General features: G+C 34.5%; 1 protein-coding gene across 5 annotated transcripts in view; it reads left to right on the top strand.

Annotated features, from left to right (window-relative positions):
- rdx (BTB/POZ and MATH domain-containing protein rdx) overlaps positions 1-24,197 on the top strand; it is a 226,889-nt gene that overhangs the window by 171,247 nt on the left and 31,445 nt on the right. The window contains exon 1 of one of the 5 annotated variants that reach the window (XM_088271363.1): positions 17,207-17,385. The exons of the other annotated variants lie outside the window; for them this stretch is intronic. Within the exon in view, the coding sequence (XP_088127489.1) occupies positions 17,300-17,385 (86 nt within the window). The 5' untranslated portion in view covers positions 17,207-17,299. Of the gene's footprint in view, positions 1-17,206; positions 17,386-24,197 lie in introns of those variants that run through there. 5 annotated transcript variants of the gene reach the window in all.

The following is a 24,197-nucleotide window of genomic DNA, read 5'->3' on the forward strand; positions in this document are numbered from 1 at the left end:
ATTATTTTTGTGTTGCCATACATCAGCGAATATTGTTTACACAGTGTGTTTCAATTTATGAAAGGGATATATTTTCTTAGAAGCATTGAGTTATGTTCGTATATAGAGTGCAGATACTGCATTGTTATCGTATGAAGGCAGAATACCTAGTATAGCTCTTGGCGTTAGAATGACGATAAATTAATGATTTATGATTATTTATAAATTATTTGACTTTTACAGCTGTAGTCAAAAATTAAAATTCAATGTATCTCATACCTAAAATGACTGTTACACAATCAAATTTATATCATTTTACTAGTGGAATTTCACATTGCCAAATTTTGCAACTGTTATATGGGATCAGGTTTATGCTGATTGATGCATCCTCTTATGTGGTCTCAGAACAGTTTTCAACAATTTATGAAAAATAAATTATCTCAACAATTTTATTTCATTCTTTAAAAAAAAAAATATTGTAAAATGTTCCTTCGGCGCGGGAAAACTCAGTAAGGGCACATTATTGTAATTTGTAATTATGTATATGATGAAATAAATAAATAAAGTGGCAATTTTTTACTGAAAAAAATCACTAAATACTCCTATAAGCTTGTTCAGAGAAAGGCAAGAAAAATATTCCTGAAAGGGATCGCTACGAAGAGCTTTAAAAATTCACGTCTTGGCGTCGAAAAGCCCCGCCATTTTCCGTTCCAAAGCTTTTTACCAACACATACATAATATTTAATAGTATCACATACGTCTATGCATGTACCCATGGAAACCGCGGTGAGTTTCCACACTAGTGAAGGTCGCCACATATCACACACGAGTCTGAAACTTGATTTCGGTATTTTTACATCGAATTCCAAAAAAAGTTTTAACGTGATATAGACGTGTAGTCGGTGCGAAAGAGTGGCACTTATCTATCTGGCTTTATCTATGCGAAAATAAAAATTGGACGTAATCGTTGAATTTGCTTTGCCGCGTTATCTGTAAATATGTATCTATATCAAATATTATAGTTCATTGGCGTGCAATACGTGATATTTCTCTTGAAAATGCAAGTTTTGTTTTTCATTTGTTACATATGAGTAAATGGGTACACGAAAAGAATTTCAATTTAAAAAAAGACAGTCAACAGCCAATGGTTATGCCTGTAGGAAGAGCTACCGCTATGTTGAGCAATATCACATTGGATATTGATCTGTTCCATGTGTCTGAAGGAGTCTTCCGAAGCGGGATTCTTCTACACATTTAACAAGAGTCTTCTTGCTTACTTTTAATTTTTTTTTTTTTAATGTATACGCCTTAAATGTTAGTTTGCAATGTATATATTAATTATTGAATAAATTGAAATTAAAATTGAAATTGAATTGAAATTAAAACGTAACATATGTCGTTTTAGAGTATAAATAAATATTTGATGCTTAACATAAAGTAACGTATGTATTTTTCATTCATAGTTCCTTTAATCTTATTTTTACACAACATCCCTCGACCATTTTATCGAACCCCCCTTCTGCCCTATTTTTTCTAACAAGCCTTTGGAATTGTACGTTACTTCACGGAAAATCCAATTTTCTTGTTACCTTTGCGGGCATAATGTGTTTGGTTTGAGAATTACTTTGATTCAAAGAAAATACATACCGGAGCAGCTATCTTTTATAGATTGGTTCTCGTTTATTATTCATAAAGTAGGTCGAAGAGTTGTGCATCCTATTAATTTTACCTATTTTGTAAAATAAAACAACAAGTAATTTTCTCTGTTTAAGCACATGGTTTTATTTATTTATTTACTTTAAAAACTGAATTTGTGTTTATATTACATATCACATTAAATAATTTTTTAAAACATCACTAAATATCACAATTGCAAAGTAAAATCGAAGACGTTAGTTCATATAAAAGTATATTTTGTGTTGACTTTAAAATGACTCAACTGCAATTAGTATTAAACGCTGCTGCAGCAAGACTGATTTTCTGGAATTTCTAAATTCAGTCACTACTTCACCAACTGTACTGGTTACGCTTTCTCGAAAGGGGTAGAGTATAAACTCTGTCTGCTTATGTATAAACCAATGCACTACGTCTCCAGAGTATCTCAAAGAGCTGTGCTATGGAGTATCAAAGTTGAAATTTAATTGTGGAAGATTTCTCTTAAATAATTGTGTGTCTCTCTCTCTCTCTCATACCTAATGAATAAATACCTGTGTGAATCTCTGTCTGTTTATTGATCAAGTTGGTATGGAATTATTATGCTGTTGTCTGTTTCAAATACTCGATTGATAATCCGTACCCTTGTCGACCTCCTTCGTCACTAATACTGCCTGAAATAACCGCATCGTCCTTGTCACTAGGGTTACCAACTGTTCCAATAAATTGAAATCATTTTAATTGACACAGGTCTCACAAAATGACTGCGCCTTCCCTGTGAATACTTGCCTATTATATTTGCCAAAACGTATTACCTTTTTTCAGTGCCATATGTGTTTATTTTGCGTGTATTGATTCGATTTCGGCGAGGTCGCTGGAATGATTGCTTATTTTGTTTGAGTGTTGAAATGTGATTCATTTTTAAAATAATATTATGTTGATACTTTTCGGTGTTATTACAAACATATTTATGAACTTTTCATAATTCATGTCAAACACGTTCTAATTTCTTGGTTAAATCTACCGCGAAGCGATAATGCATCGAAATTAATTTGAGAAATAGGTTCATTGCGCGAATAGAGTGATAAGGTCGTTATCAGTAGTTCATAGTTTCTGACAGCTTTTTAATTTTGATACATCACACTCCTCTCGTGGTATGTGTTTGAAATAAAAGGTCACATTATGAATAATATTTACGCCGAATTCTCTGACCACATTCTGTGTACATTCAACACAGTTGTTTTTGTTTAATTAAAAAAATTATATAAGTATTCAAATTATGGAATAAATCGTCGCTCTCCTAACTGACTGTCGTATTTGTGTTTGGATAGATTTAACAGGAGAACGGCTTTTGTTTTCATCATTATTGCCATGAATTTGATCTAAAATGGAAACTATATACTCGGGAGAAATCTAAATCATCCAAGGTTCATATTGTCTTTATTTAGCGATATAGAATTTAAAAAATAAGATTTATAAAATAAAACTAAAACTTTGCTTTTAACCACTTTTATTTTTGGTACTTTTTTTCAACCGGATTGGACAAGCACCTTGCCACCTTCATTGATGGATATGTATTAAACTTAAAACTGAGAAATATTCATAATGAGTAGGCGGTTTATAATCAAAATATGAGTTTAATTTTTTTGTTAATGAAATTTATGAAATGTGCCACAAAGCATCAGCAAAAAATATCCAAGAAAAAAAAAGTAAGATAATTCCGATCTTGAATTTCAGCATTAATTTAATGTTTCATTTTAGTACTTTTTGTATAGTTATACTTATTTACACGACAGCTTTTAGATTATTTTAAAGTTGAAACCTATAATTGAAATTTAAAATAAATCTTGTTATATTTATAAATATTCTGTTGGTTTTCCAATAAACAAATAAATAAATATAACTTTTTATTGATTTTTTTAAATGTACGATATTTCTTTGAATCCCCGATACCTGTTAAACGGTGATTGATATAGGTGAGTAAGTGCAGAATTACGTCGCTATATTTGGGTGTCCCCTGCACTGTGAAGGTTAGCACGGTCACCCCAGCGGCCCGCAGAAGGCAGACGGACGGAGTGCACCGTGGAACGGTCGTCTAACCGTCTAACCGACCCAATGTGACCCTGTCTACACAATATCTCTCCCTTCTGCACAAAGCCCTAAATCCGTCCCTTACCTACGCATTCACACACTATACTTAGAGGCTTTCATGAATAAACGAGTAGACTTTCGATATTTCTTACCTGAATTCGTCCAGACTGTATCGATCAAAATGATTCCCATATAACTTTAAAGAGCATTCAGAACTTCAAATTATGTATCTGAATTCGTTATAGAATAATAAACTAACTATCACGCCGCTTCCCCAAGGGGGTAGGCAGAGAGAATCGAACACCACACCACTCTGTCTTTGCAAACATTCTTCATTCTTAGCAATGTCTAATAATATTTACAATTTATTGCCTTCGTTTTTAGCCCGTACCTTTTCGTCCAAAGATTATAGCATGCATAGTTTGGTGTTTTTTGTCAATATGTTATCCCTAAACTAATTATTCATGATTCTTATTTTTCTCTGAAGTCACGTGAAAAACTGGTTAATTTGCACACCTTGTGATCAAAAGAGGTTACACCGTCGAGGAGGGGTTATGTAGATCGTAGGACGTGTTCATTTGTCTTGTGTTTTCGTTGTAGAGTATATATTTTTCAAATATGTACATTGTACGCGTATCGTTCATATGTTTCTATTTGGAAACTACGATAACAATAACCAAATAATACAAAGGTATTGAATTACGATGTAATGTAACTATCAAGGTCCTGGGCATTTGTGATAATGTTAATTTATTTATAAAATGTCCATAATCAGCGTTTACTAACATATAGAGTTCAAGTTTATTTTCTTTCAACGTCGCATTTTAAATTTCTTGTTTGATCAATTTTTGACTGATTGGATTGACTTGTTTTTATTGTTACATATATATATATGTATATATATACATATATATATATATATATATATATATATATATATATATATATATATATATATATATATATATATATATATATATATATATATATATATATATATATATATATATATATATATATATATATTATATATATATATATATATCGTTCACTCCTTTCAAGAACGTCATAAATCAAAAAACTTGATTTTTCAGGAGAACGTTTTTAAAGTTTAAAAATATAATACAATGTATTAAAATTAAATATCAAGCCACTTATTGAACTTTTTACTTTGCAACAGATCTTTTTAGGTAAAACCTGAAGGTTTTTTCTCCATTTGAAAAATATTAAGTATATTTAAAAAAATAAGTAAATAATACCTTTTCTTCAAAATGCAAAAACAACACTTTCTGCCCTGTAGCGGGTAAATATTGAGTTAGAAATATGCCGCTTTTGCTGGGATATAGCACATTTTCTGGGCATTTCGAAAACATGCACAACTGAAAATCGATGATTTTTGATATATGACGTTGTTGAAAGGAGTGAGCGATATGTGCGTGTGTGTTTGTTGTGTACAATCTACAATAATTCTTAATAGTTTTTGGTATCGATAATTCCAAAGGTGTCTGAGCTTGATATGAAACCAGTATCATTTTTCCTTTTTTTTATGAAAGATAATGGAAGTCCCAGGGCTTACGACCTGGCATTTGGCTGGCTTAAGTGATCACTCTGTGTAACGTTCATCATCCTGCCCGTTATTCACCATCCATATTACAGTAATTCTTGAAACTGTATATATGCAATGGTCTTAGATCCTTCCGCATACCGGTAATAATAATTAATAATGATAATTACGTTCGATAATAATGCTTTTATTTTTTATACGGTGTGCCCAGATGGAGTTAGACACAATGCGGATTAAGCCGACGATATGTCATTGTACACGGTTTGCAGATTATAAAATATTTGATAATATTTTTCCTTGGACGGGGCTCGAGGCCGCCGGATCGCGTCACCGCACACCGCACACCGCACCGCATACCGCACCGCACCGCACACCGCACCGCCTCACACATACACTCACGAGTCGTCGAAATTAGCGCACTTTCAAATTTACGCCAATTCCAATATATATATTTTTATTTATAGATTTTAAGTTTAATTTGTAGAACTCCATTTTAATTTATGTATTAAATGTTAAATCAAACACTGATTTTTTTGAGCTTACTACATTGTATTTTTCTTTAAATATAATAAAAACATTGCGACAATTGTTTTACCTAGTCATGGCATTTTCAAACGAATATCAACTATCCCAGTCTTCACCTATGCTCCGAAAATCACTAAAAATCTGAACTGAAGGGTGCGCGAATTTCATTGCTTAGTGAGCACACATACACATATTCACAACAAATAACATACAACTACACGCACACACACGCTAAGCAACTAAAGCTAAGGTCACACGACATTATGTCACGATAGCAACCGGCACAAATTACACAGGATTATATTTAAAAATCGAAAAATAGACGCTTCATGTTTCGGAGCTTTCAAGGTTCCGCTCAATAAAAATCGCGAACCGGATTATACAACATTTTTTCTGTATCCATTATATTATTACCACGTTTTTACATACATATACATATTCGTAACCGCCAGTTCGATTCGCGTTGGAAATTAATTATTCCAATACCGAGCAGTACAAATCAAATAAGAAAACATATGTACATTTCTTGCAAGAACATTATCACAACGAAAAATCCCTTTTATGCCAACAATAATCCATTTAGATTGTAATACTTTTTCTACTTACAACTTCATTTAAAGTCCCGCACCCTCCAATTCCAATTTTAAGCCCTTTTCACGGAATTGTGCCTTGCAGAATAGGATGTCTATGCCTTGCAGAAAAATGATAGTACATTTTTGTCAAATAAATTGAACTTTGTATATTTTATCATTGTGAAAAATAATCGAAGACCATTTATTTCTAAACGATGTAATATCATATTTTCAGTAGCCAATTGGTAATAAGTTATTGTAAAACAACTGCATATATAGGTACTATATTTTTTATCCTCTTTATTATGTAGATAAAAATCTTACAATAAAAAAATACACAGTATTTTAGAAATGTTTTCTAAACCTGATCATTTTTTCGTCCATGTTTTTTTATATGATTTCCCTTTTTCATTATTTCTAAGTAAAAGTTCTCTGTAATATCGATATTTTTATTTGTCAAAACAACTATATATCATAGTTTTTTCTACTTTATTATGTAGATAAAAATCTTATCAAATAATACATAGTGTCTTCAAGATGTTTTCTAAACCTAATGATTTTTTCGTTCATGTTTTTTTTAGAATTCCCTTTATCATTCTATCTGAGTAAAAGTTCTCTGTAATATCGATATTTTTATTTGTTAAAACACATTTTACCATAGTTTTTTTCTACTTTATTATGTAGATAAAAATGTTATCAAATAATACACAGTGTCTTCAAAATGTTTTCTAAGCATAATCATTTTTTCGTTTATGTTTTTTTTAGAATTCCCTTTCTCATTTTATCCGAGTAAAAGTTCTCTGTAATATCGATATTTTTATTTGTTTCTACGGGCTTTCGCGTAGTTATTTATGTGGTTCGACTCTTGTTTGCTTTCGAAGTGAAAAGCTTCTCGTATTGACTTTTGTTTGTAATGAAATTCCCATCGCAGTTGCTTTCTCTTTTGCCTCTCTTTTCTCTGCATCTCACCTTCTATTACTCCATTCTCCATTACCAACCCTTTCGGCAGGTATCTATCTACCTGCTTATTATTACTCGTGATAATTACGCAATGAAAATGAGCAAAATCCCCAAGGCTATATTGATGGCATGATGTTCGATGGCTATTGTTGAAGTATTACGACTTAAATCAAATATTTATGTCAACAAGTTTGTTGTTTACGCATATTAGTTGTTAATTATTGCGAATAGGGGTCAAGAAGTCGCTAGTTAAATATGTCGGTTTATTCTAACCGCATGTAGGGATATTACAAAATAAAAATAAATAGAAGTAAAGTTATTTATTTGACATCTCACCATAGATGAAGAAGACATCATGAATATGGAAGTCTGGGCATTTACGACCGTCATAGGCTGGTTTAAGTGGTCATATACGCACGTGTAAAATTTACCAATTCTACCCATGATTGACATGTAAAGGGATCACTTAAACCAGTCTATGACCGCCGTAGGCCCTGTAAATCCCCAGACTTCTATATTCTTCTTCAGACCGCCAGTATTCATATTCATTTTTCCCCGTTTTATCAATCTGTTTGTATACTACTGCTATCTAGTTTATAAATAACGCAAATATGATTGACGTACGACGATTTGCAAAAATTATAAAATTTTCAGATAAGGTGATTGATTTTGTGCCACCCTGTAGTATTAGTATAGTTAGATAGTTATCTAACTTATACTAGATTTTTATAGTAGATATCAAATCACGACCCACTTGTTCGCAACGCCATGCACTTGTCGTAGGTACATTTCTCTATTTTTTTGCGCTAAATACATTTCTGTTGATCGAGTTTCGCCTAGTCGAATAATAATTGGACATGAAAATATGAGACATTGGATTTTATCTTATCTGATATTTTCATATGAGGTCATTTTTGTGCCATTATCTCCTTCGTTTGGCAGCTCACACATGCCGAGATACAAGATCCGTGCAATTATGACTTGTGCTTATCAGATATAACGAGGGTGCCAAATTTTATATCTGCTTTTAGTTTTTTTTTTCAGTTTTTTATTTCATTAATTGGGAACGGAGTGAATGGTGCACTGAATTTTGTTGTAGAAAATAAAAGTCTAACAGCAAAAGCCAAAATGGCAGTACACAATGGATTCCTGATACCCAACCTAATGTATGGAAGTTAAGCATGGAGTTGGCTAAAGAAGGATGAAAGTAGACTGAATGCAGTCAAAATGCGATCTCTCAGACGAATTTGCAGCAAAACGATGTATGCTAGATGTTCGAATGGTGAAATATAGAATGAATGAAAGACTGAGATAAGCATTATCGATAAACTTAAGAAAGGTGTGTCGAGATGGATTGGACATGTGGAACGAATGAGTGAGGGAAGGATAGTAAAACAAATTGATGAGGCAAATGTAGTCGGAAATGGACGCTGAGGAAATCCGAGGAAAACTTGACATGATCAAGTATTTCAAATATGTACTTGAAAGTGGTCACGAATAATCGGCGAGTATGTAAGAGGAGATGCATGAATATGGAAGAGGCGAAGATTGTTTGCAAAGATAGATTGGTATGGCGTTCTACTCTCTCTGACTACACCTGCAGTGTGGTGGTTAGTTAATTAGTTCATTCTTTCATATTTTTTTCATTGACGTATGCCTGCCTTTGTAATGTAATAAGAATATCATCAGATTTTGAACAGATTACTCACAATACGGATGATATATCAGTGTATAAAGCGATAATTTAAGCCAGCAAAATACCATATCGTAAGCCCCGGAATGCTCAGACTTTCATCTCCTTCCGTATACAAACGATACATGCTTGATCTCAAGTTTAGACACCTATAATATAAATGTTTAAAATGCTACAAATTAAATTTTCCTTCAATTTCTCTGCATTGTAATTAATAATCAAATCGACGTGACATATGAAGGAAAAAAAACACGCATGAGACGTTCATATTACTTTCTAAATACATATCAGTTTCACAGGTAAAACTGAAGTAGAGTAGAAAGTATGCATGTACGTTGTCCGTTAATGATATTTCTTTATTTTTAAAATATATTACATACATAAGGTCATATAACATTCCCGGTAAGTAATTTCCATTTCTCATTTTGGGACATAGGATTAAGGTGTAAACAAGACTGAAACACATAAAAAAACTAACTCAGGACAAAATATAAAACATTAAACGGGTATAGTAAAGAGAAAATAGAATTAATCACGAACACAAATATATTTACATGAAGTATTTTTTAAGTTCATTTATTTTGGATCCCTGATTGGTTTTTATTTTATAAATGTCACGCAGCTGGTTAATTTGGATATAGACAATATATTGTCAGGACCTTTTTCCAAACTTAGTTGTATTTGTCGGCTCCACGTGTATTTTATTATGTCCTCGTGTATTATAATGATGAATTTCTCAGTTAAAAATCGGTTTGGTGTTACTGTGAGTCGAAGCATTATATTTGTAGTCTCAAAATGTATTATGTTAGTGCCCAAATAAATGTGTATTATTTTTTCATTAATATATTCGGCAGTCACTCTGAGGTAAAACTATCCATTTTTAATTTAAGGTTTTCTAAGTAAATACCACTATTTCTTAAAATCTATACGAAAATGAATGTATCGAAACACGTGTCACAGTAGATTTTAAGAAATAATGGTATTTACTAAGTAAAACTTAAATTAAAAATGTCTTTTACGTGAGTGGTGTGGGGTAGACGAAATATGTTTCTTTGAACTCTATTTCCTATATTCTTCTATTATATGTGTCTGCCTAATCTTCTGGTCGCCCGATCTCTACATTCTCTTCCCAATTCGAGCACGGGAAGTGAGAAGGGACCTCGTGCGCCGATGAGCTACGCTAATTCTGTTGGTTCTCTTGCAACACTCGGGTCGTTGTCCTCACTTCTCGCAGCCATTGCCTAAAACCACGTGTCGAGGTGCATTTACCTGACCGTGTGCATCTAAAATCTTGCTTCGGTTATTTGAATCGAGATACCATCTACATTATTTAGAAATTATTAAAACAAATATACCGCTCAAAATAAGACCTATAAAAATTTAAAATAATGTTTCAGGCCTCTCCTAGTATGTATTCGTTAAATTCGGAAAGGATGTCACATACAGTAAAAAGGGTCTCTACTAATTTACGTAACATGAACATCGCTAGATGTCGTTTCTAACTTGTATGCGAATGCATGCAAGTGATTTTGTTGGAATTACCTAACGTCTAGGTGACTTTGAAATCTAGCTTATGCAACACTGCTTATCATGTTCCTACTTAGGTTCCAGCTTTAAACGTTTCACAACCTCTTCTTCATTATGAGTGGGTTTACTCTAGTAGGTTACTATAATTTCATGTTTTCAATTCAATGATTCTGAATTATTTGGATGTATGAATTCTTGATTTTACTTGTAAGTTTACATAAGTAATTTACTTACACAAGTGTATAACGTGATTACGAAATCCAGCCAATGATTGGTCTTAAGCCCTGTAAATGCCCAACACATCCATACTTTCCTCCCATAAGTTGTTTCGTCTGTACGAGACGTTCGTAATATTAAATTTCTATGTTATATTACAGTATTCTTTGCTCTGAAAATATTGATTTCTTATTAAAAATGTGTGTGATACGTACATAATGCTTTTCACATCTCTCGAGTCGAAAATAATTCCATTTTGATTCGTATAAGAATATTTTGTAACATACTATATATTATCGGTAACATTACACGCGTATCAACTGATTTCATTTCTTCGATCTTCGAGATTATAATGAAATAGCCTTTTATTTTAACTCATACTTTTATTTTTCCAACACTCACACGAGAGAAAAAGTACTATCCGTGACTATGTATCGGAAACGATACATCGTGAAGGGCATAACTAATAAGGCGAATTGTGACGTTACAGTTTACAGTCCGATGACCCAAGGCATAGTTTCCCAGCCAAAGTTTGCCTACAACAAGAAAATAATGGTCATCGCCTGAGGTTACACGTGTCGTCTTTGGTCGAACTCTTTATGTGAAATTAAATTTTACTATCAAATATATATCCTTCTCGCCTGTTCCATCTTGATATGCCGAATTCCGCAGTATATTAGTTAGTACATTGCCTTTTCTAACTTGATGTCCTTGGGTATCCTCGATAGTTTTCGACTTCACACGTCGCCCGCGCTGTTATCGCCGGAATTCCTAGCAAATGGATCATTCTCATGATGTGTTATTATTGGCTAATAAATTAATATGAAAAATCACAAGATTATCCGTAATATTCTTATTAAAATCTGTAGAGAAGTAAGGGAGATATGAAGGTTTAAACTTTAGATATTTGAATAAAACGAAAAACGGACACCGCTATACGTCATCAAATTTTACGTCATCGGGTGTGTTATGGGGCGTATCCCTTTATGTATCTGCTTTATAGAGCTGTAATAGTAGTGTGACTTCGTTTCTGTGACGGCAACGTTTTTACGAAGGCGAATTTTGCAAATTTTGTTTATATCGGCTGTATCAACACACAATCCTTTATATGTTGAGTATGTTAAATTTGTCCGCCTTTATAGTGTAATGGTCAGCACGCTCAGCTACCGTGCTGGAGGTCCCGGGTTCGATTCCCAGGGGGGTCAAATAAATATGAGTGATTTTCAGTCTAATATTTATTCAATATTACCCTGGACTGGTACCTGAAGCGGAGGGCTGATCACCTTTCCTTCATTTGTTAATGACCAAGATAACACTGCGTTTATATGATGCAGTGCCCCATACACCATAGGGTGCGGATGGGTTTGAAGATGAAGAAGATGTTAAATTAGATATTCCTCCCGAGTGATAATACCCTATTGTTGCTTCATCTCCAGTTCTCTAATGGCGATCGTATCGCCTCGGTCGCCAAGTTCAACAGCCGGTCAGCGGCGAGGCACTGGCTGTACGAATACGCGCTAAGAGCGGTGCGCAGGAGGCGACGCCCGTAAAAAACGAAAGTGATCTCCGACTTGTGAAATCGCCGCTGGATGAGCGTACACAAAGACCAGTCCAGTGTACTTGGTGCTTCGCGCGGCCTTCGGGCCACGATAATTAACAATATTTCAGATTATTCTTTCAACTCTAATGATGTCGCTCAGCGACTTCGTTATATCACATTCTTTAGCCCGTTGATTTTTCCACTATGCTTTCATGTTTTACATCGTTTTATACTTGCCTACCCCGTACTTTGATTGGTTTTGAAGTTATATGGGATGTTTAAATTATTACTTTGTAAATACAGTATGGTTATTTACGTTTTTTTTATTTGTTAATTTTCCAGAAGATTCGTATTGAAAGCGTGATATAAAGCGTATAGAAAATTATTTTGCTATGGACTTCTTTCAAGCAATCTTTTCCTTCGTTTTATGTATTTTCTCAATACCAAATAAATCACTATGACTCCATTAGTTATAATATGGCTCCAGAGTATCGAAAAGAGCAGTGTATTCTAGACGAATTGGTTGATAGACTTATCACGCTTCTGTCGGCTACAACAACTGCTATGGGCAAAGCGATCTTACCTGGTTGTAACCAGTGCACTAAATTTGGCGAGCATGATTTTGCTGTTGTGGACCGATTGCACGGAATGCGCTTCCACTAATAGTTAGAAATAGTGAGAGTGATATGATCTTTAGAAAAAAAAAACTAAAAACGCATTTGTTTGCTAAATCATTTTATCTCTTTTCTTTTCCCCAATTCATTCACAGTGAAGTGCCTTTGAGGTAGTATTTTACGAAAATGGCGCAATATAAATTATCTAAATTTATTATTATTATTACTAATATGATCTGCGTACGTTACTTACATATGTTAGACTTTTTTGTGTGAAGAAATATCTGATCTCTTCGTTCGACTTGGCTTCGTGGTCCGCGTTGCTTCGCTGCGCCTATCTCCACGAAGTATGTACCACGTACCTTGACTCATCATCGTAAGGGCGATGCCCCATGCGACCTGCACGTGGTATCCTCCCGCGGTATACACATTTAGTATTCTGTACGCATTATGCAAGCGTCATGTACCCGCTTCTTCAGTCACTACACCACCCCAGCCCAATTGTGAACATCAAACGTTAACCGCGGGAAGAAGAAAGTTTTCTCAACTTTTGTTGTTGTTTTGGTAAGGCTTCTTTGCGTGGACTGTGGCATTTTCGCGATCAACTTTTTATTTATTTTTACGAATATCTTATTATCCCAAGAATACGAATTTTTATTTTTAGCCGCTATTTTTACGAGCTATTCCTGGGGAAATTTGTAAAACAATTTGAGTTTTATTTCTCCTCAAAAATTGATATTTATTTATACGTTGAGATTCTCTTTAAAATTTCAGTTTTACAGTGTTTATTTTCTTAGCAGCTTGATTTTTTCATATTGAAGAATAACATGAATAAAAATAATACCTGACGCTATAATTCATTACATCTGGCAGTACTCTCTTTGAATTTCACATTTTAAAGTATCCTGTATTCAAAACATGCTCCTTGCCTCTACTATCTGTAGCTCTATCTATTCCACAAGTCTGAACATCATACCCATTAATTTGTCGTATAAATTCCAAGTTACTTTTATTAAGTAAAGTTGACGTAGTCTGATTTCTAATTCCTAATTCCTCTCACCGAATCGTGATACTTCTCTTCTCTACTTTTAGCGGTCGTTTTGTGTGTTGTGAATATACTGCCTATTATACACGTCGTACACCAAAATAATTATACGAAAGTCAAATAATTTTAGTTGTAACGATTACAGACGTATTTATGTTTTCTTTTTAATTTTATTATATCTATTTGTGTGAATTCTACATTTGCTCGGTTTGTGATCAGCAAATTGAATATATTTCAAACATCGCGTATAGTTGCCAAAAGAGCTTTTTATATGAATCGTTAGCAAAATCTTGAGTATTTTATTTTCTCTAAAATAGTTTTCAGTATATTTTCTGTCATCAGTTTTGTAAAATATTTTTTTAAAACTTTTAATCAAAGAGTAAAAATCAACCATGAGAACAGTTCAACCAGAAATATCGAATAAGTGCCATTTTTAATTGCCTTTCAATATACTTGCACAATCTTCCAATATTTTAAACTAACTAACTAACTAACTAACCATCACGCCGCTTCCCCGCAGGGGTAGGCAGAGAGAATCGAACGCCACACCACTCTGTCTTTGCAAACATTCTTTGCCTCTTCAACATTCATGCATCTCCTCATACATACCCGACGATTATTACGACTCCTGACCCGGCCGCTTTCAAGTATTTGACATACCTGATTGTGCCAAGTTTTCCTCGGTCGTCCTCTGCTTCTTTTTCCGATAATCCAATATTTAATCCAATTTAATTTAATTAATTAATCAATTTAATCCAATATTTTAACTCGGCGTATATTATTTCAAAGAATGGTCTCTATTCTTTACATCATTTTTCTCTAAACATGATTTTGTTTCATTCCGACAGCATATTTGGCTCTGTTTACCGTCATAAAAAAAGAAATTTGTAAGAACTTTGGAAAAGGAAAGGACTTGTTAGTTTGTCACAATATGCTTTGATTTATTGTTTTATTACACGCTTCTTTGAATGTCGTAATTCTTCTATTGGCCGTGCAATCTCATTTTCAACTACATTCTTACCCTCGTAAGATTTTATGAAGCAATATAACATTACATTTCGAGGACAGCTCATTGATATAATAAATTATTTGACGTTGCCGGTGATGAATTATTATTTTTAGCAAAATTTTATATTGCTGAAGTTTTGTCGAATATTCTTTGAAGGTTGCAAACCTTGCACGTGTTTTTAAGATATTTTAGGGATCTTCAAAATGAACTTATACTAATAATAATACATTTAAGTAATTATTTATTCAAAGATGAAGAATAATATGGAAGTCTGGGCATTTGCGGGGCTGACGACCGTCATAGGCTAGTTTAAGTGATCACTTTACACACGTGTAACATTCACCAATTCTACCCATTATTGACAGACACCAAAATAATTCCTGTAATTGGAAATGATCCAGATTTGTGAACAAGTATTAGGACACACTCAAAATGTTGTACATATAAGTAATATGAAAACTAAATACTCACTTTTTAAAACGTCGTTTTTAAAAAAAAAAAACTTTTTTTATATAAATAAGTAAGCGTTTATCTTGTTTACGTTAGTAAGTAAGATAATGAGGTATTTTTAATTCTTAATTTAATAGCTATTGCGTTTGTATAATCACAATAATGATAATTTTTTGATAATTTAAATAGCGCCATTTTCGTAAAACACTACCTCAAAGGAGCTTCACTGTGATTTAATTGGGGAAAAGGAGACTGTGGAAATGATTTAGCAAAAAAATGGGTTTTTAGTTTTTTTTTCTAAACATCATGTCACTCTCACTGTTTCTAACTACCGGTGGAAGAGCATTCTATGCCATCAGTCTGCAACAGCAAAGTCACGCTCGCCAAATTTAGTGTTCTGGTTGCGAGCTGGTAATATCATTTTACCCTTGGCAGTTGTAGCCGATTGAAGCGTGAGATGTCTATCAACCAATTCGTCTAGAATACACAGCTCTTATAGATACTTTGAAATATAGTGGCGTGTAAGCCTAACGCTTTAAATGGTGCGGGTAGGAAATTCACTCCTTGCAATATCACATCATCCAGTATAAGTTCTCGGTAGGTTGGGTATTATGTATTTATATTATTCATTCAACAGTCCACGGCGCGCAGTGCGGTGGTATTCTATCCGCGCATAGCACGCAGCTGGCCATGTGGCATGTTGCGTTGTTTGCTACAAGGTGATTAGCTCGCTCAACCTCTCCTGCCTGAAGGTTAACTGTCGGTTCCGGAAGACAACGCGTGCGCGATGACCCGAGCGATCCCAACCGAGGCTTCTGTGCATATGGGCCTAGTCGCTGGCCAACTTCTACCGCTGCCCTTACTCCGGGCTTCGCGGATGTGGAATCGCATTCCTTACCACCGTGTACCTCCAACAACTCGAAAAGTGCTCGACTAGGTTCTACGAGTGTCAACAATTTTAGTATTATTTATTCAGACCCTGGATTATTCACCCTACGGATGAGCTATCAATATTATAGTTGTCTCAATTTGAGATGACATTTCTACCGTTTTTATGAAGGGAAATTGAAGTCTGTGCATCCCAGGGATTACAATCTGGCATTGGGCTGGCTCAAGTGATCACTTATACACTTGTTTAACGTTCGCCATTCTGACCGTTATCAAACATCAGTAGTTAAACATTGAATAAACGGAGTAAGCTATGTATCTTCGCAAATTTATCAACTGATGGCGCTACAATCACCCATTCTTCCAAGTCTATGAACTAAGAACTAGCATGTGTAAGGAACCCATCACCATTGCGTATATACACGTTTCAAAAATTAATCCAATATAGATGTTCAATGATAGACAAGTGGTGAACATTGGTAGCTCTGGGAAGTCCTGGGATCTTTCTACATAAAAAATTCATAGATGTTTCATCTCAAGTTTAAGCATTTACTAAGTATTACATTTTCCACACGCAGCAGCTCTCTACTCTCCAAACTCCACGCACTGCACACTCGACACAGGTGACGCAACGCCACTGTCGCAATTCATCTAGCGATCTCATTCGCCGGTACCTCAGCGAGACTCCGCGCGCTGACAGAATACTCCGGCAATTAGTAAAAAGGCAGTTTCAATAGTCAGGTTGCAGCAGTCGGCGCGGAGGCGATGCACTTCCCCGGCTACTCGGTGGCCAGACACGTCCCATTCCGCGGGCCGCGCGTCGCGACGCGGATCAGTAGGTACTGTGGGCGAGCAATAAAACACTCGTGTATTAAAATTCATTTCCACGTAGCCGTCGAGTGTGGTGGACGCGCGACTCTCCGCCGCAGTCGATCCGTTTTCCACCGATAGCCAGTCGACCCGCGATTGTCGAATGAATAATGTGGTGCGCGAAAGCGCCGAATTTATCAGGCAGGTGAAATTGAGTCGACTTGCCAACGGACGAGGCGGTTTACGCATGTGAGTGATGTTTTTATTTCAAATTTCCACTGCGAGTGATTCAAATGTCAAAATTAGTGTTTCGACTGTGCCAGTACCTGCTAGTACATCTGCGTATATTTTTATGTTGTCAATATCGAAATTCTAGTGATTTAAACATTTTTTTAAAATTACATCGATGGGTTTGAAATCTTAAATTTACTTATTTACGCGGTTATAAAAAAATTAAGTTTTTCACCTCGACCGCGATGTGACCATGAGTCGATATGTTTTAGTTAGGTACTTGTCAAAATTTTGTGGCTATGAGTTATCTTCGGTTTTATCAGGCCTCGACCGTTTGTGGAATGTGAAATTATATTAAAATTTCTGTAATCTCGAACAGAAACCTTTCAAGGTAATAAAAAAAAATACATCGCCATTATGTCACTAAGTAGTATTCTACTGTATACCATTGTTTAACAGGAAGTAACATCACTGTACCAATAATAAGTAGGTATATATTATATATAAATAAATAATTATAGTCACCTTGAGTGTGTGTTATTAAGTAACCTAATAATCGTATGCTTACAATTATTTTCATAAATAGTTCCCTACAATTGCTGATCGTATTGCTGACGAGTATATTCAAAGCAAAAGGCCCATTTATCTATGTAGTTCCCATTTACCTGTATGTGATGTCAATATCATAAAATGCGTCAGTGCATTATTTAGAGAGCAGGATAAGGTTAATGAATGATATCATTAAGTATGTGATAATATATATTATATATAACGCGTATTTCTCGACAGAAAATCTTTGTATTAAGATTAAAGCTGTAAGTGTTTTATATTTTCAGTTGTTAGTAAATTATTTTGTGTTTTTCGCACGTGGACTCATTTCATATTCGCTCACTCCTTTCAAGAACGTCATAAATCAAAAATTGTCAATTTTGAGTTGTGCATGTTTTCGTAATGCCCAGAAAATGTACTTTATCCCAGCAAAAGAGGCATATTTTTAACTTAATACTTACCCGCTACAGGGCAGAAAGTGTTGTTTTTGCATTTTGAAGAAAAGGTATTGTTTAATTATTTTTTTAAATATACTAAATATTTTTCTAATGGAGAAAAAATATTCAGGTTTTATCTAAAAAGATCTGTTGCACAGTAAAAAGTTGAATAAGTTGCTTGATATTTATTTTTAATACATTGTATTTTATGTTTGAACTTTAAAAACGTTCTCCTGAAAAATCAAGTTTTTTGATTTATGACGTTCTTGAAAGGAGTGAGCGATATGTTATCCATTTTGTGTTGACTATTATTTTTTGACGGCTATGATGATTTTTTTTATAGTAACTCGGCCTACATTTTTTTTACATTTAATAAAACTTCGATTTACAAGGAAACATATTATGACAATCAAATCTCTATAAATCTTTATTTCGAATTCTCAGTTCTGTTACTAGTTACAAAAAATAGTAACTGCAACTTTCCCATAATTTGATAACATCCTTGATTTTCTTCAAGATCATACATAGTATCGGTTTTGTATGCGATCAGGCCTTGGTGTATGATTTTGAGGTTGACAGAATCTTGACGACTGTATTTTTTGGTTGTTTTTTTGTTTGTTTTGCTTTGGGTATAAAAAAAAATATTTTTTTGCTCTAGAGTTGCTTAGTGGCAGCACTAATCTTCTCACTAATAACAGCTAAAACCTGCAAGTTCTTGGTAAAAAAAATTAAGTACAAATTAGCGGAAAGGATTTTTAAAAACCATGTCTTCACTGCATAACTACCATCGCTCTCTCAAAAGTACATACTTTTATGACCAAAACTTACGTTGTCCTTTTTTTAAAAAAATATTTTTTACTTAATTTCAGACTTACATATCTTAAATTGTATATCATCGAAAGAATAACATCATTATCTTTATTTTTAGAAGGATACTGCATTGCGCAAAATCTTTTAATAAACCCAGTTTATCAACAACCTAATACATAATTGTAAAACTAGAATTCGTGCACAGGTTGAAAAAAGTCAGTCAACGAAATATTTAAGTGCACTTTTGACTCTGACTAACTTTTAAAATTTAACTCCGCGTTTTAGAGTGATTGTAACCAGTATTTGTGAGGTTAAATAAAGTAACCATCGAGTTAAAGTAAGAAAGTTAAGTCTCGCGTCACGTGATACCAGAAGTAACGCGGCGCTCGACCATGAAAGCCTCCATTGACAAACAAAAGCTAACAATCGCGAGAGCAAACTTTTAAATTAACCTTTACGGACTCGTGAAGGCGAAGTACGTCACGGCCACCTTGGGCCGTGTGCCGTGTGCCGTGTGCGCCGCAAACCGTACGCTCAGCGGTCGCCAATCGGCGCTGCCCCACGAGGAAGTGCGATATCAAATCGTCCCGAGACGTCGCCTGTCGTCAGCGTTCAATGAGACTTCTATTTGCTACATATTACTACCGTGGTGTGATCATGTTTCTAGCGTAGTCAAAATGCGTCTACGTTGTAAACTGTACACTCAGCGATCGCCAATCGGCACTGTCCCACGAGGAAATGAGATATCAAATCATCCCAAGACGTCACCTGTCACTATTCAATGAGACGGTTCGCTGTTTGCCACAGATTACTACCGTGGTGTGATCATGTTTGTCGCATACCCAAAATGAAGTACAATATTCTTGTATAATTTATTGAATCACCTTCGATTCACGTATCAATTTTTTTCATTGTACTGTTTGTTTCAAGTCGTTTTACTCTATCGATGTTTTAATTTATGTATTTGCGAGTTAGTTTTATCGATTTGATTATATTATATCAACTATGAACATGTTGTACTCACTTGGTACGATTATATCATACACCTTCCGTTCGTCTCGATATTTATTTGTTTGAATTGTACGTTTTTTTTTTATCTGTTAATGATCGACTCATTTGCTATCTAGTTATCCTTGAATAAATATTAGATTTAATATTATTTGTACAAACACGACGTTGTGTATTCGTATATTTTTTAGAAAAATTTAGCGTATGATAGTGTTTGGAGGTTATCTCAAGATCGCAATCTTTGAATTTACACATAGCGCATTTTTTTTCTGTTTTTATTTTTATACATATTTAAATTGTTCAAGGACCCTTGACAATGCCATTTATGATTGGTTCACCATACTTTGTTCCGCAGTAGACGTTAATATTTCGAACCTATTGTTTCGCATAGTTGCGTATGGCCTTTCCGGAATCCGCCGCTGGAGTGGATGACGTTTCACGCCATTGCTCATCTTCGACCTATCGGAATTCTAGATCGGCTTCTCGGTTCCGAAATTAGATCCGCGTGCCAATATCGAGAAATGTTAGGACGAGCGAAGCCAGAGAACCGCAATTAGCAGCGCCACTACACACTATAGCGAGCGTGAGCGGTAATTCGTTAATCGCGGCAAGGTTAATTCGCGAGGTGCGCTAGCCGCACGGGAGGGACGGCCGTATCGAAAGAAAGAGATAAATGTAACAATCAATGAGCGATAGAACAAGATGCAGTACCGTGCAACAGTGACAGAGCTACCGCCCGCGGACTATGATGCGTGTATTATGTATACTGTTTATTCACTCCTCAGAAGGAGCGACAATGTTCTCGTCAATGGTTGTAGCTACACAGTAATGAGATGCAACATTTCCGCATTTGTTCGTTCATTTACTACGTTCTTGATTCGATCAGAACCGAGCTCGATAGCATTGACGTGACGACGTATTGTACCTTCCTATACAGCATACGTTATATTACGGTTACCATATATCATACACGTCTGATCGGATTAAGGCCCAGCATTCGTCAAGTCGCAACTTAGTTTTCTGTAAGTCCAGGTAACATTTTACGTAATTGAATTTTTGCTTAAAACACCGTTTTTGCATTGAAAAAATAAGTTAAAAAAAAACTAACTAACCATCACGCCGCTTCCCCTCAGGGGTAGGCAGAGAGAATAGAACGTCACACCATTCTGTTTTTGCAAACATTACTCGCCTCTTCCACGTTCATGCATCTCCTCATACACACCCGCCGATTGTTTCGACTCCTAACCTGACCGCTTTCAAGTATTTGGCATACCTGATCGTGCCAAGTTTTTCTCGGTCTTCCTCTGCTCCTTTTTCCAATTACATTCGCCTCATAAATTTGTTTTACCGTTTTTCTTCTTAACAATTATATAGTTTTGAAAAAAAAATTGAAAGAAAGGAGTTTCAAAAAATCTGTAAATATTCTAAGTAAAACAAAAAAATATCCAATAAGTATACATTCTTAAAATAAATCGGGCGTGAGCAGACAAGCGAATGACGAATGCTGGGCCGTAAACAATGTTAACGATCAATCCGACGGTATCTCGTATTCTCGATGCTATCATACAGCGGACCTTTACATTTGAGTTCGCCTTGCAACTCTGACCACAGTCCAAGTTCTCAAGTTGGCGCAGTGTGACCTTCCTCCGCCGCTATAGCGTAGAGCGTCACGTATCGCGTACGGAGTACGCCAGTGCGGTGGGAAGACGGAAATGTACGCCGAGCATGGCCAAGATGAGCCATTATCGGCCAATTAAATTCATCGGAATCGCCCGATTATGCGAGTACTATGCACGATCTGTCATAGCTCGCTCATCAACTGTAGGATTTAGGTGTTTAAATGTGTTCATCACAATACTATGACATTGGTGTAACAATATATGCCAATTTAAATATATCGTCTTAGTAGAATTTGTTCGACAGAAATCATTAAACGCGTGTTATCTATTACCACCTTTTTCGACATTGGTGTAACAATATATGCCAATTTTAATATATCGTCTTAGTAGATATTGTTCGACAGAAATCATTAAACGCGTGTTATCTATTACCACCTTTTTCGACATTGGTGTAACAATATATGCCAATTTTAATATATCGTCTTAGTAGAATTTGTTCGACTGAAATCATTAAACGCGTGTTATCTATTACCATCTTTTTCGACATTGGTGTAACAATATATGCCAATTTTAATATATCGTCTTAGTAGAATTTGTTCGACAGAAATCATTAAACGCGTGTTATCTATAACCATATTTTTCAATATAAAAAGGTATTCGATAATTATGTATGGTACCTACAAAGATTTTATGTTTATTTTCTACGACGTGATTAGCAAACTGTGAATCAAATGTGCCATTTTTATAGGATATGGATATGTTCTGCATAACGGATATCAACACTTCCTGTTTGCAGATTAACAGTTTTGCGCGTTGCATTAATTTTTTTTATTGTGCTTTCTTTGTAGATAGGCACCCGTCTTAATTAAAATTGTCTTCGTTTAGGTTTTTCAATTTGTGTTTATTTTCGACTGTAGTATTAACGTAAATTCGCGCCAAATCACCACATTGATGGACACTCAATTAATCAGCATGCCATTGTGTTATGTTGATAGCTAAAATGACGGGTGCAAAGAGCGCATCCTACGCAGTTTGACGATGCCGTCGCAAGGCGAAACAGCTATCACGAAATACATAAATTAATTCGGTAGTATAGAATAAGATGAAAAACAATGCCAAACGAACAAACGATTAGTCGTAAGTCTCATTCCTCCATTATTATTGAACGTACCTATATTGTGTGCCTGTACCCAAGTACAAGGTACATGGTACACAGTACACGGCTAGTAACACGGAACACCAAGGTTGATGTCAGATGTAAAAGAAACGACAACCTTTTACTTGTGTTTTTTTTTTGTAATACCTTGAATATTGGCAGCTTCGAGACATTTTTCGCTATTATTTGGGTACTATTTTTAGTCAAATTTCGACACTTGTGCTATTCGAATACCATATGTAAAATATATACAACAATACATACAATACACACGCAATATAAATATACACATTGTAGTGATTGCAATAAAATTAAGAGGCAAAATATATACATATACTATATACTTACATATAAGTAATTTAGTTTTTTCTTAACTTATTTCAATGAATGGTACCCGCCAACATCCATAAATTTCTGTAAATGAGGAATGCGTGAAAAGGAAGTGATTAAAAAATATCTAATTTCCTCAACTTTGATTTCTGATAATGAGATTTCTGCATTAAAAATATTCTTAACTCCATGATATATTTAAAAAAATATATATTTTACTCTTCGTGCTTAAAATTGATACAAATGAGCGTACGATTCAAAACAAATTATTAACTCTAAAACTTAAATGAACTTTTCCCATAGTGTTATGTTATAATATTTTAAATAATTTAGAAAATATAATTGTGTAAAAACACCACGCATGGACGATGGTTTCGACGGTTATTTCAATTTTGCTATCAAACACTCGAATATATGTTCAATACTGGCGAATCAATTAATGAAAATATTATATAATATATATTCCATATAATGTAACATATCAGATGCTGAGTTTGTTACTCATTTAAAAACAAACCAATTTTTGTGATCTGTGTCTTAACGAAAATGAAAACTATCACGAAATTAGCGATATATAACCGACATAGTTTAGTTTACCCTACCCCACATTTCCACCCTTCATGTTTCAATCCAACCTATAATTTCTGGAACAGTACGAAAAAAGCCGATCAGCATTATGTTCGGATAATGTTGAAACAACTTCAATTTCTTAAAGTGCATATTTCTGTTTTTAATTCATCACGCTTTTAGTAACATCTGCATACAAATTACTACTCAATTATTCGCGTGGGAATAATGTAGCGGATAATTATTAAGTTAAAAATATACCTCTTTTTCTAGGATATAGTACATTTTTTGGGCATTCCGAAAACATGCGAAACTGAAAATTGACGATTTTTGATTTATGACGTTCTTGAAAGG

This window comes from Brachycentrus maculatus, unplaced genomic scaffold (assembly GCF_059751285.1).
Source record: "Brachycentrus maculatus isolate JH-2025_06_01 unplaced genomic scaffold, ASM5975128v1 h1tg000438l, whole genome shotgun sequence".
Lineage (NCBI taxonomy): Eukaryota > Metazoa > Arthropoda > Insecta > Trichoptera > Brachycentridae > Brachycentrus > Brachycentrus maculatus.